Source organism: Bombus vosnesenskii, unplaced genomic scaffold, assembly GCF_011952255.1.
Source record: "Bombus vosnesenskii isolate JDL3184/JDL3185 unplaced genomic scaffold, Bvos_JDL3184-5_v1.1 scf7180000013888, whole genome shotgun sequence".
NCBI lineage: Eukaryota > Metazoa > Arthropoda > Insecta > Hymenoptera > Apidae > Bombus > Bombus vosnesenskii.
Genome location: NW_022883267.1, coordinates 40,068 through 53,786, shown reverse-complemented (window position 1 = coordinate 53,786; position 13,719 = coordinate 40,068). Strand labels below are relative to the sequence as shown.

Sequence of the window (13,719 nt, the reverse complement as noted above, 5' to 3'; positions counted from 1 at the left end):
GGTAAGCGGCCACAGTCTCGTAGCGAAGGATAAACGTGATAATTTCGTCGAACGATTTAACGAGCACGGCATTGCGACCAATTAATTATCTAGATACCGAAAATCGGCTGGATCCGATTAAAACGATCGACGCGTCGCGCAAAAGTCAAACCCCGATATGCTTGTTGCTCGATCGGCCGACGAAACCGATTAACGCGCTAATTGATTTACCGCTTCATTAACAGCTTCGGCTGGACGCGCCGAGTTTAGCAACAAACGAGCGTGCTCTGGCCAACCTGAATGATCTGCTCGTTCGCTCAAATGGATAATAGGTTTAAAGAAACGTGAGTTTTTTAACACTGGAAATATCAGAGTTTCTTTTCCTTCGTCGTTCTTACAGACACATTTTTCTTCTACTCGACTAAACTTAAGAACGATTTATTATTATTTTAGACAAGACATTGGACAATGATGTTTAGAAAATAGGAATTTTGACGGATTCAAGCGAAGATGACCTGATTAATCGTTCTAAGGTGAAACGATCAAGCACCGAAGATTTTTACAAAATTATAGTTCTATACAATGAGATTTGAAGATATTAGCTTGTCCGAAAAGTGTCTTTCTTTTGCAAATATGTCTTTTACAACAGTGCAGCTTCATACGAATGTGAAACCAAGTCTGCGAAATGTCGCGATGTTTGTCTCAACAGAACAAAATGCATCGTACGTAATTCGACAAAATAATATAAAACAAAAAAACCTTGTGCGTCTATTATTTGCTCATAAAACGAAAGAAACTTTTCAAACAAGCTAATACAAATGTTCCGAAGCAGCAAATTTACCTGTTAGGATAATTTCCAATTATAGTTTGATATACTGTTCGATCGATATCGTTGGATCCTAAAAGTTTCGTTTGTTTCCACGATTTTTATTCCTTCGCTGACGCGACTACGACTCACACGTAATTCTGTTCGAACGATTTTCAACGAGATCTTCCGTATTTGAAAAAAGAATAACAGTTACTGTTCAAAACGAAACGATTCACACGGTTAGTGGAAAAAGTTAGCAAGTTGGCCAACAGGTTGCGAGATCCTACGATTAATTCTGATAGTGGCAGGCTAGTAGTACCTGTTGTTCGGCCAGGAGCTAGTTGAATCGTTGCCAATAGAACGCTTTCATCGTTAACGATAGGGCCTGGCAACGGTGCTCGAGAACTTTTGCTCAAATATAAGGAACTCACCTTTCCGTCTCTGTGCTTCAATTCCTCGTGTTTCTCCGGCACCACTTGCACGACGAACAGGTCCTTCGTTTCACTTACATCGTGCTTTGGCATCACTTTTACGCTTAAAACGCGTCTGCCCACGTCCTTCTTGGTCGGGACGCCCATCACAGTCGACGCCGCGTCGTCCCAATACAACCATCGTAGCAGTTTTCCGTTAGGGTCGAACAACTGTTTTTACAACATATAAAAATTGCTTAATGTATCTGTTTCTTTCTCAATCGTTTGATATTAACATATTGTTGACCGGGCATTAGTTAATTCGTGTTTTCATGGCCAAACGTTGCCGACTGGCCACGAGTCGCTTTTAAGTTGCGTCCTTTGTTGTAAATAAAATTTCAACGATGACGGAACGTACCCATGAAGAATCTTTCAATGAATTATAAGCTGTTTTACCTGATATTTTATCTGATAGTCTCAGTGAAATATTAAAAGTTGACTAATAAAAAATTTATGTTGAGAATTGGGCATCTTAATCGTGGACATAAAAGTAAACGAACAGTTAAATTATACTTAGAAATTATATCAAAATAGTTTCAGATTTATTTAACACTTTGACTGCCACGTTGGGTCATATATGACCCGCCACGGTTTCTCCTGTGACGTCACAATGACGATGGTCATTGGTGACCGGAACGCTTGAACTACTTACAATTGTAAAAATTATATGAAAATTGACAGTCAGGGCATTTTGAATATAACCGATAAATAGAAGATACTTTGAAACAAAAAGTGCCCCATTGAACGATTAAACATTTTTATTAGAACATCAATAAAAAAAAAATGAGAACAAATCTTGCATCTAACGGTGCACTGTGTTTGCATCCACATCTTCGAGGGCTGATCTACGAATATTATTATAAACACACCTTAGAAAATAATCGTAAATGCTGCTTTATAATCGTATAATCGAAGTTAGAAGTGTGCACATACCTTACTATTATACAGGGTGGTTGGCAACTGGTGGTACAAGCGAAAAGGGGGTGATTCTACGCGAAAAAAGAAGTCGAAAGTATAGAATAAAAATTTTTCGTTTGAGGCTTCGTTTTCGAGAAAATCGACTTTGAATCTTCGCTCGGTACGCGTGCAGTACGTTTCAACGGATCTCACTGTAGATCGTTGTCTCGATGGAAAAATTAAAACAAATTTTTATTCTATATTTTCGATTTCTTTTTTCGCGTAGAATCACCCCCTTTCCATTTGTACCACCAGTTACCAACCACCCTGTACATTTGCACGCGTCTCAGCACTCTTTGTCTCACCATCTTCTATACCACACTACGAACGTACCAGTTGCGTTCATCTGTTTTTCGAGACGCTGTGCACACGCATACTTCCACACACTCATACTCACATACGTGTGTCACTGCGTGTGTGTGTAGCACACAAAATTACACGTATCTCAATAATTTATTGAAGTTTATTTACATCGTTTTACTTCCACATCCAATTACGAAATAATAGCCGGTGACAAGAGATAAATTCTCAGTAAAATTGCCGGTCGACGATGTGTTAAATAAAACGAATTATTTAATACCAAAACTACCAGAGTAATCGAAATGATCAAGGCGTGGTTTTTAATAGAAATTTTATGGAATTCGCAGAGGTGCATTTTTTTGCTTATTCTAAGTTTGCTGCTCAATCGATGACCTTTCATGGCCTGGCGTCAATTCCACTGTCAGGTACAGGTAATTATCATAGTAGCGAACGCGCGAATAGAATTGTGTAAGTTGCTAGTTGGTAATGTGTGTCTTTCTAGCAAAGGGAAATTGGATGGGTTTAGTTGAGTTTGGTTTCAGGTCAGTCACTCCATCGTCCGTATCCGAATGTCCAATTTCACTTACGCGCTTCGCAGGCATTTGACATCTCGTCAGATTTTTGCTTGCGTGATAATTATAGTAAACGTCGATTAACAGACTCGAGAACAGAGTAAACGATTCTATCTTTCTAACTCTCGCGCTAAAAGCAACTCGCATATTGCTTTCGTAACTGTGTGTCAAGCGAGCGAAGGAAATATAATTGCGTAACGTATGCAAATTCCATGGGTCGGCGAGTGAAAATCGCTGGCGAAAGAACCAGTCAGAAGAGAAAATCCGGAGGACGAAAATCCGTACGACGAAAAATACGTATTTAGATTTCTCAATCAAATGAAATAAATCGCACGAAGATAGGGAACGTTTTCATAAGAAATTGGCGAATTTATATGGACTGTGACTGTAGTGTCGCGAAATTTCATCGTCGTCGCCGCAAATAACGTGCGAACAAAAACAAAAAGGCGTCGCAGATGTGGTTTTTATTTTCGTCCATGCCATTGGGTATTCTTTCTTCGAAACGCGTGGGTATGTTCATCGGTCGAGGGTCGTCGCTCGTTCGATTTTATCGCACGAATAAAATGCCTATCGACGGCCTACTAAACGAAAGAGAAGATATGGCTGACGTGCGGTGCTGGCGATTACATTTGGATTATCGAATTTTCATTTCACTATCGTCGCTATCGTTTCGAAACACGAATGGTTCGTGCGAACGTTCGTGCAGCAAAACCACACATCGATTGCTGCTTAATAAATTTGTTCCGGGTTATTTCAAGTTCTTTTTAAGAACAAAAAATGCCAAGAAATCCTTCTGACCGATTCGATAGGCAATAAATCTGTAAGCATTCGGTCGAATAAATTTGTCGCAAGTCTAAAAACGCTTCAAAAATTCAGTTAGAATTGCGTAGAATGTACTCGAGTGTCGGTTCGACCCTCGTTCAAGAACATAAAATGCTAATGTAGGATCTGGTTTCCTGGCGATGAATGCCGTACCTTGCGAATTTCTAACCGTGTTATCGGCAAATTGAATCAGGAATATAGATACCTAGGGGCGTTAGCATGGCCGACAAAAGGAAGTGAAGGAAAGACACGGGAAGCTACGTACGGTAGGATGACGGTATGAAATTTGGCGACAATCCAGAATTTGCCCGAAACGGAACCCTGGAATTCCTGGCTCCTTTCCGTTTGACAAATTAAGACGCGTTCGACTATTTGTTGCACCAACGTTGTGGGTCAAGCTGAAGTTACATTAACGTGCCGAGATCGCTATGATTCCATAGAATCGAAGAGTTGCGAAAAATTCGGTTAAAATTCCACTGTCTCAGGAAACGTAGCCGGGAAAAATTCCTCGAGGCGAAAGAAATTACCATCGATATCCACGTAATATCCTGAATTCGAGTTTACGATCCGAGAATATTGAAAGGACGACATTATTATTTCATCAGTTTGAAAAACAATTTTGTAAAAAAAATATCCAAAATAAAGTTAAAAAAAATAAAATAAAGTTAAATAAAGTAATCGCAAGTGTCTTGTTGATAACCGTTTCTCTTTCATCGTTGTTATCCTTCGTTGAATAATTTCTTTTACCATTTCCTTTCTTTTTTCCTTTTTTACCTACTTATTACGTAGATGTTTATCTACAAGAAGGTAAGAGAAAATTTTCCTGGATCTGCATCAAAAATTCTCGTAAATCATGCTCGTGACAGAGGCTTATTACTTGAACCTGCGTTTCGTAGAATATAGTTTGCTGCCCACGTGTGCTTCTGATTTGCGAAAACAACACTGTCCGCTACCAACTGAAGTAACACAAGCATTACGCGCCACCCACATCTGTTGCAGCATCAGCGGGGATGATGTCACTGTTTGATATCCTCGTTTAATAGTGCACTTCGCTTGAAATGGGTCACGATAAATTAAACCACGATACCAATCACAATAAACCGAAGATAGTGCGCAAACTTTTTAAACGTGGCTTCTAAGTGAAACAACAAACAATATACTTTCAACTTTTCGACAGACAAATCCGGACGAATTTATGCTACCAGGAAAATCAACGTGACCTACTCCAAGACAAAACTCCTCTCTGGTGACCGAAGTCACGTACGAGAAAAGTATTTTAAATACGAGTAAAGAGATTGGAAAAAGAAAGATTCAGTTCACGATCGTTGGCAAACAGCCAGAATTAACGCACTTTGTCGGCGGGGTACGTTTCGCTAAACGCAAAATGACTCGTAAATAACAAAGATTAAATACGCCACTGTGTAATCCCTACGGTTACAGTGCATCAGATTTATGTGTCTATTGGTAAAGGTCAGAGTATTTTTAACGTTTGTAAATATAACGTTGGCGGAGGAAAAAAAGTTTGAAAGGTATCATTTTTATTGCATTTCGTGGAAATTATATGACAAAAGTGTCACAAATCTCGAGGTAAATGAACATTATCGACGTGGTGGAAAGTATTTTTCATCGCGTACGATTTAATCGCGTATCGCAAAAATGAAGGAATTGGTCATCGGTAAAGAAAGAAAGGCAAACCTCAGCACAAATCACGCGATTATAAGTAAAATAAGTAAAATACTGACGACATCAATGGTAAAAGGTATACAAACAAAGGTATAGCAAAAAGACAAACGTACTGGCTAACTAGTCGCAGATTTAAACTCAACTTTTGGGAAATGAACTGAAACGATTGTAAAACCAATATGAGGAATATCGGTTGCAATGAATCGCATTAAGAAGCTGAAGTCACTTTAATCGCTTTAGTCACAAGTACTGAGAACAATCGTTCTGTCTCGTGTTATCTGAGAAACTCGCACTGACGCAAACATCTAAAAATTTCGACGGGCCAAGAGGAAACAAGTAGATATGGAAAGAAAGCACGATGAAAAGCTCCTAACACAATTTTTAACCAGTTAGCGGCGGAATCGTACACGCTCTCCCACTGCAAGAAAGCTGAGAAAGGAACGTCCTACCGATTTGTCAGCCTAAAAAGAAAAAAGCAAGATCCGTTTTAAGGGGGTGTCCTGAATTAGAATGTTCTAAAACAGCGTCGTTTCGTGATTGCTTTTTAGAAGGGAAAGAAAGAAATGAAGTTATTGAATTTTGAGGTATGGTTTTATATATATTTAACGAATACAAAAAGATTTTTTTTAAAGTAAGAACGAAATTATAACAGATTTCGAAGCCTATTTCGTGGGCTGCAGTTTTCAATCGGCGGGAGGGATCCACCTCGTAATTCTTGAGGACGAGAAACCAAAGAAAGGATTAAATTATTATATATTTTTCTTCTCGATGAACTAAAAAAAAGGCAGAAAATAGTGTGAAATTAAAAATTTTAGCGGGTTTAAAGAAAAAATGTGTTTTATAAAAAGAAAAAATAAACTTTAAGGTGCTACAACAATTATTTAAATAAACTTTTTGACGAACTTTTTTAGTTCATCGAGAAGAAAAATATATAATAATTTAATCCTTTTTTGGTTCTTTGTTTCGGTCAAGAATTGCGAGGTGGATCTTTCACGCCGATTGAAAACTGCAGCCCATGAAATAAGCTTAGAAATCTGTTATAATTTTTTTTTACTTCAAAAAAAATTTTTTTGTATTCGTTAAATATATATAAAACCATACCTCAAAATTCAATAACTTCATTTCTTTCTTTCCCTTCTAAAAAAAATCACAAAAAGACGCTGTTTTAGAACATTCTAATTCAGGACACCCCTTTAAGACTCTTAAAGACGGTATCCAGCTGGGTTACGTAAATCAACCTGGCGCATAAGAATTTCCCTAATCTCGATTGGACAAATTGTAAAGTTATAATAAATAAACGAGTAAATAAAAATAGAACTCGAGGGTACAAAAGTTACTAACACGCGTATGCGTACGAAATTATCAATATTAAACTCTGTCGAATATTGCAACGTGATTACTTCGCATCTGGTGTACCCCATAGATAACACCGATTACAATTACCAACGTAATTAATAAAGACAGCAGCTGGTATCCCCAACTATCGAAATATTGAAATTTAAAGCAAATATAAATGGAGATTTCTCACCTCGTAGTAGTCTTCAGGGCCGCTGAAAGCTTCCTTGTGGACTTTAAGCTTGAGCACATGTCCAACTGGTACGACGACGTGAGGAACGTTGTGCACCTTGTCGAATTGATGCCTTTTTGCGTCATGGAAGTACTTCGGCTCGTACCAGCTGGTCCTGTGCTCGTCTAATCGACGACTGATAACCGCGGCTGCGGTGCTGGTCGTCTCTTCGCCGACGTCGTCGAACACCAGGTCGTCCTCCTGCAGGGTGAGGCCCAGCACCGCGGGCAGCAGAAGGAAACACGCGAGGACGTAAGGATTCTTCATCTTGCGGGACAGATCTCCTCGATCGTTGCTATCATATCATGCTGAAGTACCTGCAATCAGATAGAAGAGCATTGTTATTATAAATTGGAGTTTTTACAGCGAATCTTACGGCATAAAATAGCGTTCAAGTGTCCAACATGACAAGATAAAGAGAGGAGTGCGCGATGAAAAACAACTATGATTTAAAATGACTAATATTATCTAATAAACTTGGATAATCTTTCAGCAACTTTTATATATATATAGAAGATATTGAATTGTTTTTCGATAATCGAGCGTTTACACTATTGCATAATCACTGTTGACATTTTGCTTTTTATCTGACTGATTCGCGTAGACTAGCGAGTACACAGAAAGCTAACTGGAAACTGATAAAAAGGCGAAACCAACGGGAATAGCTGAGCTCGTTCAATGAACACCCCCACTATAATGAAATAAAAATAGTTATGATAACAGCGGCTTCATATGATGTATAGAATCACGTACGAACGATGTGACGGCACGTTCCACGTTCGATTGCTCATTAAATACTGTCACGCGTTGTTAGATCATAGAGAAACAGATTCGTGTTCATCACGCAACGTGCCTTATCGGAAACAATCAGTCATATATTCAGAAACAATCGGTCGTATATTCATCTAGCAAAAATTTATACCACCATACTACTAGAATTATTCATCTATTTATTTAGTTTATTATACAGGCGAACTGGTTTTGGTAAAGGCCAGGCATTGAAAGGAGGTCAGAAATCATAAAGAGGAAATATTGTGTAAAAATAAGAAGACGCTATAAATCGAAGCGCGATCGAATGTAACAAAATTGATATAAAATCTGGCATAAGAAATATTTTCGCGGCTCTAATATTAACTTTTGTTGTACCTTCGTCGACATCTTGGAGAATGGAGATTCGGGCCAGTTTTGTGATATTTCCGCTAAAAAGTATTTTTAAAACATACAAACTGCCCACATTTACTTCGTTAGAACTGTTAACCATCTAATTCAGACAGTCGAAAAATCCACAAAATCTATAAGTGATACATAAATATCGCTAAGATTCAAGTTTGAAATTAAAGGAATCTGATGCTTCGATGTTGCGAAAGATTTGAAATTAATTCAGCTAAGGAAATTTCCAACGCCGATAAGAAGCACGAAACAATGCACGTTCGATCGATCGCCATTTCACGCGCTAATCGTCTCCGGATCGATGAAAATTAACGGTGAACGATCGAACGATTCGCAGCCTGTATTTCTCAGCTCGTAAGTCGCTAGCTTCTCTCTTTTTCATTGGTCCAGTTTCGTCGCTCGTTCCATGGGTATTTAACGAAAGGAACAATGGAACGTTTTCGTGAACGAGACCGAATGCATTCAGTAGCCGACCAATGATAGTCAATAAAGGCTTTCATTGCATTTTTATTTCCTCTTATTGCTCGGTCTGTCGAGGACCGTGCCATTAATTGGCCGAGCCGGACAATGAGGACCTCACAGTTAAGTCGACGCTGCTCCATGTTTTCAGCGGTAAATACACGCCGTCTGCCATCGCCGTGATCCTTTTTATTCCAACAAATTCTCAACAATTTCTACCACGTAGAAAATTTCTCACGAACGCTGCGTTGCGAACGATTGATCGGTCTGTTAACTCGATGGATGCAAACGAGGTATATTGGATTCCTTGATAAAGCGTCACTGGCTCTAACGTAAATTGCAAATTAGATTGAACGAACCTTTACACGGTAGTTTTATTAATTCACACTAATGTTTTCTAAATTTTTAATATTATTTATATATCCGTTGGTAGACTTTCGCCAATGAAATCACATTGTGTAACATTTTTCCTGATACCGCAAGTTTTTCGCAACCATAAACTACGATGCAACTGACGCTAGCACAGGATACTATTAAAATTTAATTCTTCCGCTGCATTCTCCGGAATTGAAGATTTCATGCAACTGGAAAAATCTTAAGTCCACAGGATTATTTATAGAAGATGTAATGCTCTTAGCGTATGATTACTTGATGTTTTAGAGTCTATACGTACATCCTTTCTAACAACGAGATTAATAGTTTTAATAATTCGCCATCGATATATAGTCTGTCATGAGATGAACGACGAAATGAGATGAAATGGAATGAAACGAGATGAAATGGAATTGAACAGTATCTCGATACATTTCGCGGCCAAATGTGATCCTCCTGATACCAAAGACACGTAGAACTGTGAAACACGTTGCACTTTTCCGCAACCGATGCCCTGACCCGTTTGCGATGCACTTCTGACCCTCGTTACTTTATTGTAGTAAAGGCGATAGCGCGATTCATGCCGGTTTCCAACAATGAAGCATTGTGAAACAGCCATGACCCGCCCGCCTTCCGGATAAGCCGTATCATTGTCATTCAACGACTTAAAAAATAAATCATACGACATCGATAACCCACATCCCATTTAACGAGCGCATAAATCAAGTACCCTTAATTGCTAATCGTTATCGAACCAATTAGCTTCGACAAATTAGGTTCAAACGTTTACTCCATCGTTATATTCGTATTTGAAGATCCGTTTTATTTTTGTGAATATAATAAAAAGAGAAATAAACAGGGCTTCAGCGAAGATTTGCTCGTACGTTAAATATTCCAAAAGATAATTGATATTTCTGCATCTTATGTGCATTGTATGCAATTTTTCCACTTTCTAAATAAATTACAAATCTTCTTGTCGTGTCTCATCACTTTGCTAGATGGCAACTAAGTGATTGCGGATTTTGTTATTAGGTGGTGTTGACGAAGTCCGCGATCACTTAGTTGCCAACCCAATAGACCCTGACTAAATGATAATATCGATATTTAAAACTGATCAGAAAACGCGACCAGAATCGATAGACCACCGATTTACCGACTTCGCGTGATAAATAAAACATGGCACACCTGTGGCGAGCGTCTATGGGGAAACGGCGAGATTAATCGCGTACAAATCGTCCATTTCGTTTTCCAAATTCGGAAACAGCGTTCACTCGTATCAGCAGGTCGGAAACGCGCTAACGATCCATCGAAACAGACAAAAACGGTTGTATCGACTGGCATAAATTACGCGTCTTTACCGGCGCGCGCTCGAATCCCGAATAGGGTTTCGCTTTTAAACGATCGTATAAATCGAGTTCGTCGCGTTAATCGAAAAGAGGGCGACGCGTTTTACTGGCTGCTTCCAGGAAACATCGAAGACGGCCAACAGTACCAGAAGACTGTGTCGTAGGTGGAGACAATCGAGTTTGCGTCCGGATTTACATACGTCGCCAGGAACTTTTGTAACGCTGTGGTCGTAGTGTCTGCGACAACCGTGCAGTCTATAAGCGACCAACGCGTATGGAGAGTAGCGTAACGCTACAGTGTCAGACTTTGGAGGAATCTGAAAGAAACGACGTCTTGGAAAACGTTTGTCTTTCACCTTGATATCGTTTCGAGAAACTTTGACAAGCTTTTATTTATTTATTTATCGTATTTATTGTCAATGTTCGAGTTCGATGGCTGAAATGGTCGAGTATTTGAAATTACATAATAGTACAAGAAGAGAGTATGATCGCGCCAGGTATTAAGTTGTCGGAAAAGTGTCTTCCTTTTACAGACACTTCTCTTACAACGCTTCTTTACATAAACATGAAACCTAATCTGTCGAACGTTGTTATCTTTTTTTGATAGAACAAAATGGACCATACGTAATTCGATGAAATAATATAAAATGGAAAATGTTGTGCATCCATTTCCTTATAAAACGAAAGAAGCTTTTCGGACGATCTAATACTACGATCTTGGAGGAAGAAAATTTACATAGAGAAGAGCGCGTGTGTAAACTGGTTGGACGATGGCTGTGAAGCTAGTTCCTGAGTAATTTTTACCTACGTCGAGCTACGAACGACAGTTTGAAACACTCGAAGAACGCGAGAAGTTTCATATTGAGCTGACTTGTTCTACTGAAGCTTAGATTTATGAATCAGGATACACATTGTATAAGAACTTTTAAATACACGACACTGAGGTCACGAACATTCCAAAATCCTGCGAAGAGTGGATGTATTGAAAAAATCGGTCCAGTTATGTTTCACTAATTAGTATCGTTCGAATAATTAAACAACCGCTGTAAATAAAATAAACTGAACGAAAAAGAATCCTTATACGTTACAATATATATATTAGGTCGTCCAAAAAGTTTCTTTCGTTTTATGAAGAAATAATGGACGCACTACATTTTCCATTTTATATTATTTTATCAAATTACATTTTGTTCTATCAAAATAAAGATCACAACGTTCGACAGATTAGGTTTCATGTTTGTATAAAGATGCATCGTTGCAAAAGACGAATCAGTAAAAGAAAGATACTTCTCGGACAACCTAATATATATACATGTAGGATTATTTATTCAGAAATATTAGAAATTAGGATTTCCAATGATTTCTATCCTATGTGACAAATTGATCGATAGACGGATCTATTTACAGTGGATTAAACAGGAAACGATGGTTGTTTAACGTGAACTAAATACAGTAATGTACTATAACTAAGACAATTAAATGGATAATTCACAACTCACAACTCACAACTAATAGTTTACAACTCGTAACAACTCAGCAACTCTCTCTCCATTCAACTCTCGACTCCTCGCAACTCGACTCTCAACTAACAACTCCTCGCAACTCGACTCTTAGTTAACGACTGCCGATTAATTCGTCTTTGTCCCTTAAGCATCTCTTTGTCTTTTCTCATACTCTCACCACGTACGTATTCTGTAACCGATCACGTGCACCTTCTTCCGCGTAAATATTCGACTGAAGAACCGACGACACATTGATGGACCCCGCTTGGCCCATCGAAATTTCCCGACCCTTTAGACCCGCCGAATTTTAGATTTAGGATTTCTCGCAACATTGTTCATAGTTCAGCCGATATTTTTTAGACAATCTGTCCACGATACTATAATGCATATCCGTTTGAGTCGCAAGTTTAGATTTTGTGTGGAAAAGTGCCAGTACATTTAAACGTTACGGACGACTGACGATATTTCGTATTTCACTCTTATCTTCTCAATAATTTTTACTCAACAAAACTTGAAATATTTATAAACTAATAGTACGTATATATAATAACATAGATGTATTTCATAAAAATAACAAATATGACGAGCGTTATTGTGCCGCTTGTTTCTCTTCGCAATCGATTAAGACTATCGCGGTGTTCGCGATTTTTCTACCCTGTTTTCTGGCGCTCAAACTGTTAAATAATTATATTTTTATCCAATATTAAAACTACCTTTCTCTCGTACAAACATAAGCTGACTTTTTCCAAAAATAACGCAACGGTGTACCGATGTAAAAATAATCCTATAATTCCTGCCCATAGCGGAAGCACGGGCTTCGCTGTAATTATTAATGAAATGAAAAGTGTGGCATAAAAGTGGCGGTGGTTAATCAAGGAAGGATATTACCAGACCAAAGGGAAATATTTATGGAGTCAGTTCGTGCCACTCGAACGACAAAAGTGGAAGCGTAGCCAGTTGTATCCGAGGCGAGGAACGCTGTGCACGGGGTTCGAGGTATTGTCAGCGAGCTGCTTATTTCAGAACGCGATTCACTTTGATTCACCGACGACAAGAACGTCGTGGAGTATGATGCCATTCAATGCGCCATTGTTCTGGCTCAAAGGTTACGCGGATTGATCGAACAACGAGGCCGGTTGCTGTGTAAAGCAAGCAAACCAATGGGAAATGAGTCGTACGAGACTCGCTATAGGAAAACTGGCAAACGTGATTGGGGGTAATTCCGATAATTAACACGTATTGGAGAATTCTATCTTCTACTTCCAAACTAGAAATCTATATCCCTTCGTGCATTGTGTAAACATCCGCATAATCCTCTTTCGTTGGGAATTTAACGAAAGCAATTTGCAAATTCATAGCCAATTCAATTACAGATATCTCGAGGTATCGTTGTGTAATTAGAGAGAAGAATATTCCAAGAGAAATATCAACGATTTATACGTTAGATCGCGTAAATTAACTTCTACTCAATTTGATTCGGAATTAAACACATTGTTTCGTGTGAAAAAAAGAGGATATGGGAAAAGACGATCGTTCAAAATTTCTAGGGCTATGGTTCCACAAATGGCACTGCAAAATAAATGAAAATAAAAGGTCATATAACTTTCACGCTGCGAAAACAATCCTGCTCACAAGTGACCATAAATAATATTGCAATTCCAAAGAAAGATTCAGTCAGATATCTGTGCATGACATCGTAGATAAATCCAAAC

General features: G+C 38.5%; 1 protein-coding gene across 5 annotated transcripts in view; it reads right to left on the bottom strand.

Moving 5' to 3' along the window:
* LOC117239203 (dystroglycan-like) overlaps positions 1-13,719 on the bottom strand; it is a 63,394-nt gene that overhangs the window by 12,509 nt on the left and 37,166 nt on the right. For 3 of the 5 annotated variants that reach the window (XM_033504620.1, XM_033504624.1, XM_033504622.1), the window contains exons 2-3: positions 7,120-7,475; positions 1,219-1,428 (exon numbers count right to left, since the gene is read on the bottom strand). In XM_033504620.1, coding sequence (XP_033360511.1) covers positions 1,219-1,428; positions 7,120-7,425 — 516 coding nt within the window. In that variant the 5' untranslated portion in view covers positions 7,426-7,475. Of the gene's footprint in view, positions 1-1,218; positions 1,429-7,119; positions 7,476-7,708; positions 7,728-12,011; positions 12,034-13,719 lie in introns of those variants that run through there. The other 2 variants (XM_033504621.1, XM_033504623.1) reach the window with 2 other exon arrangements.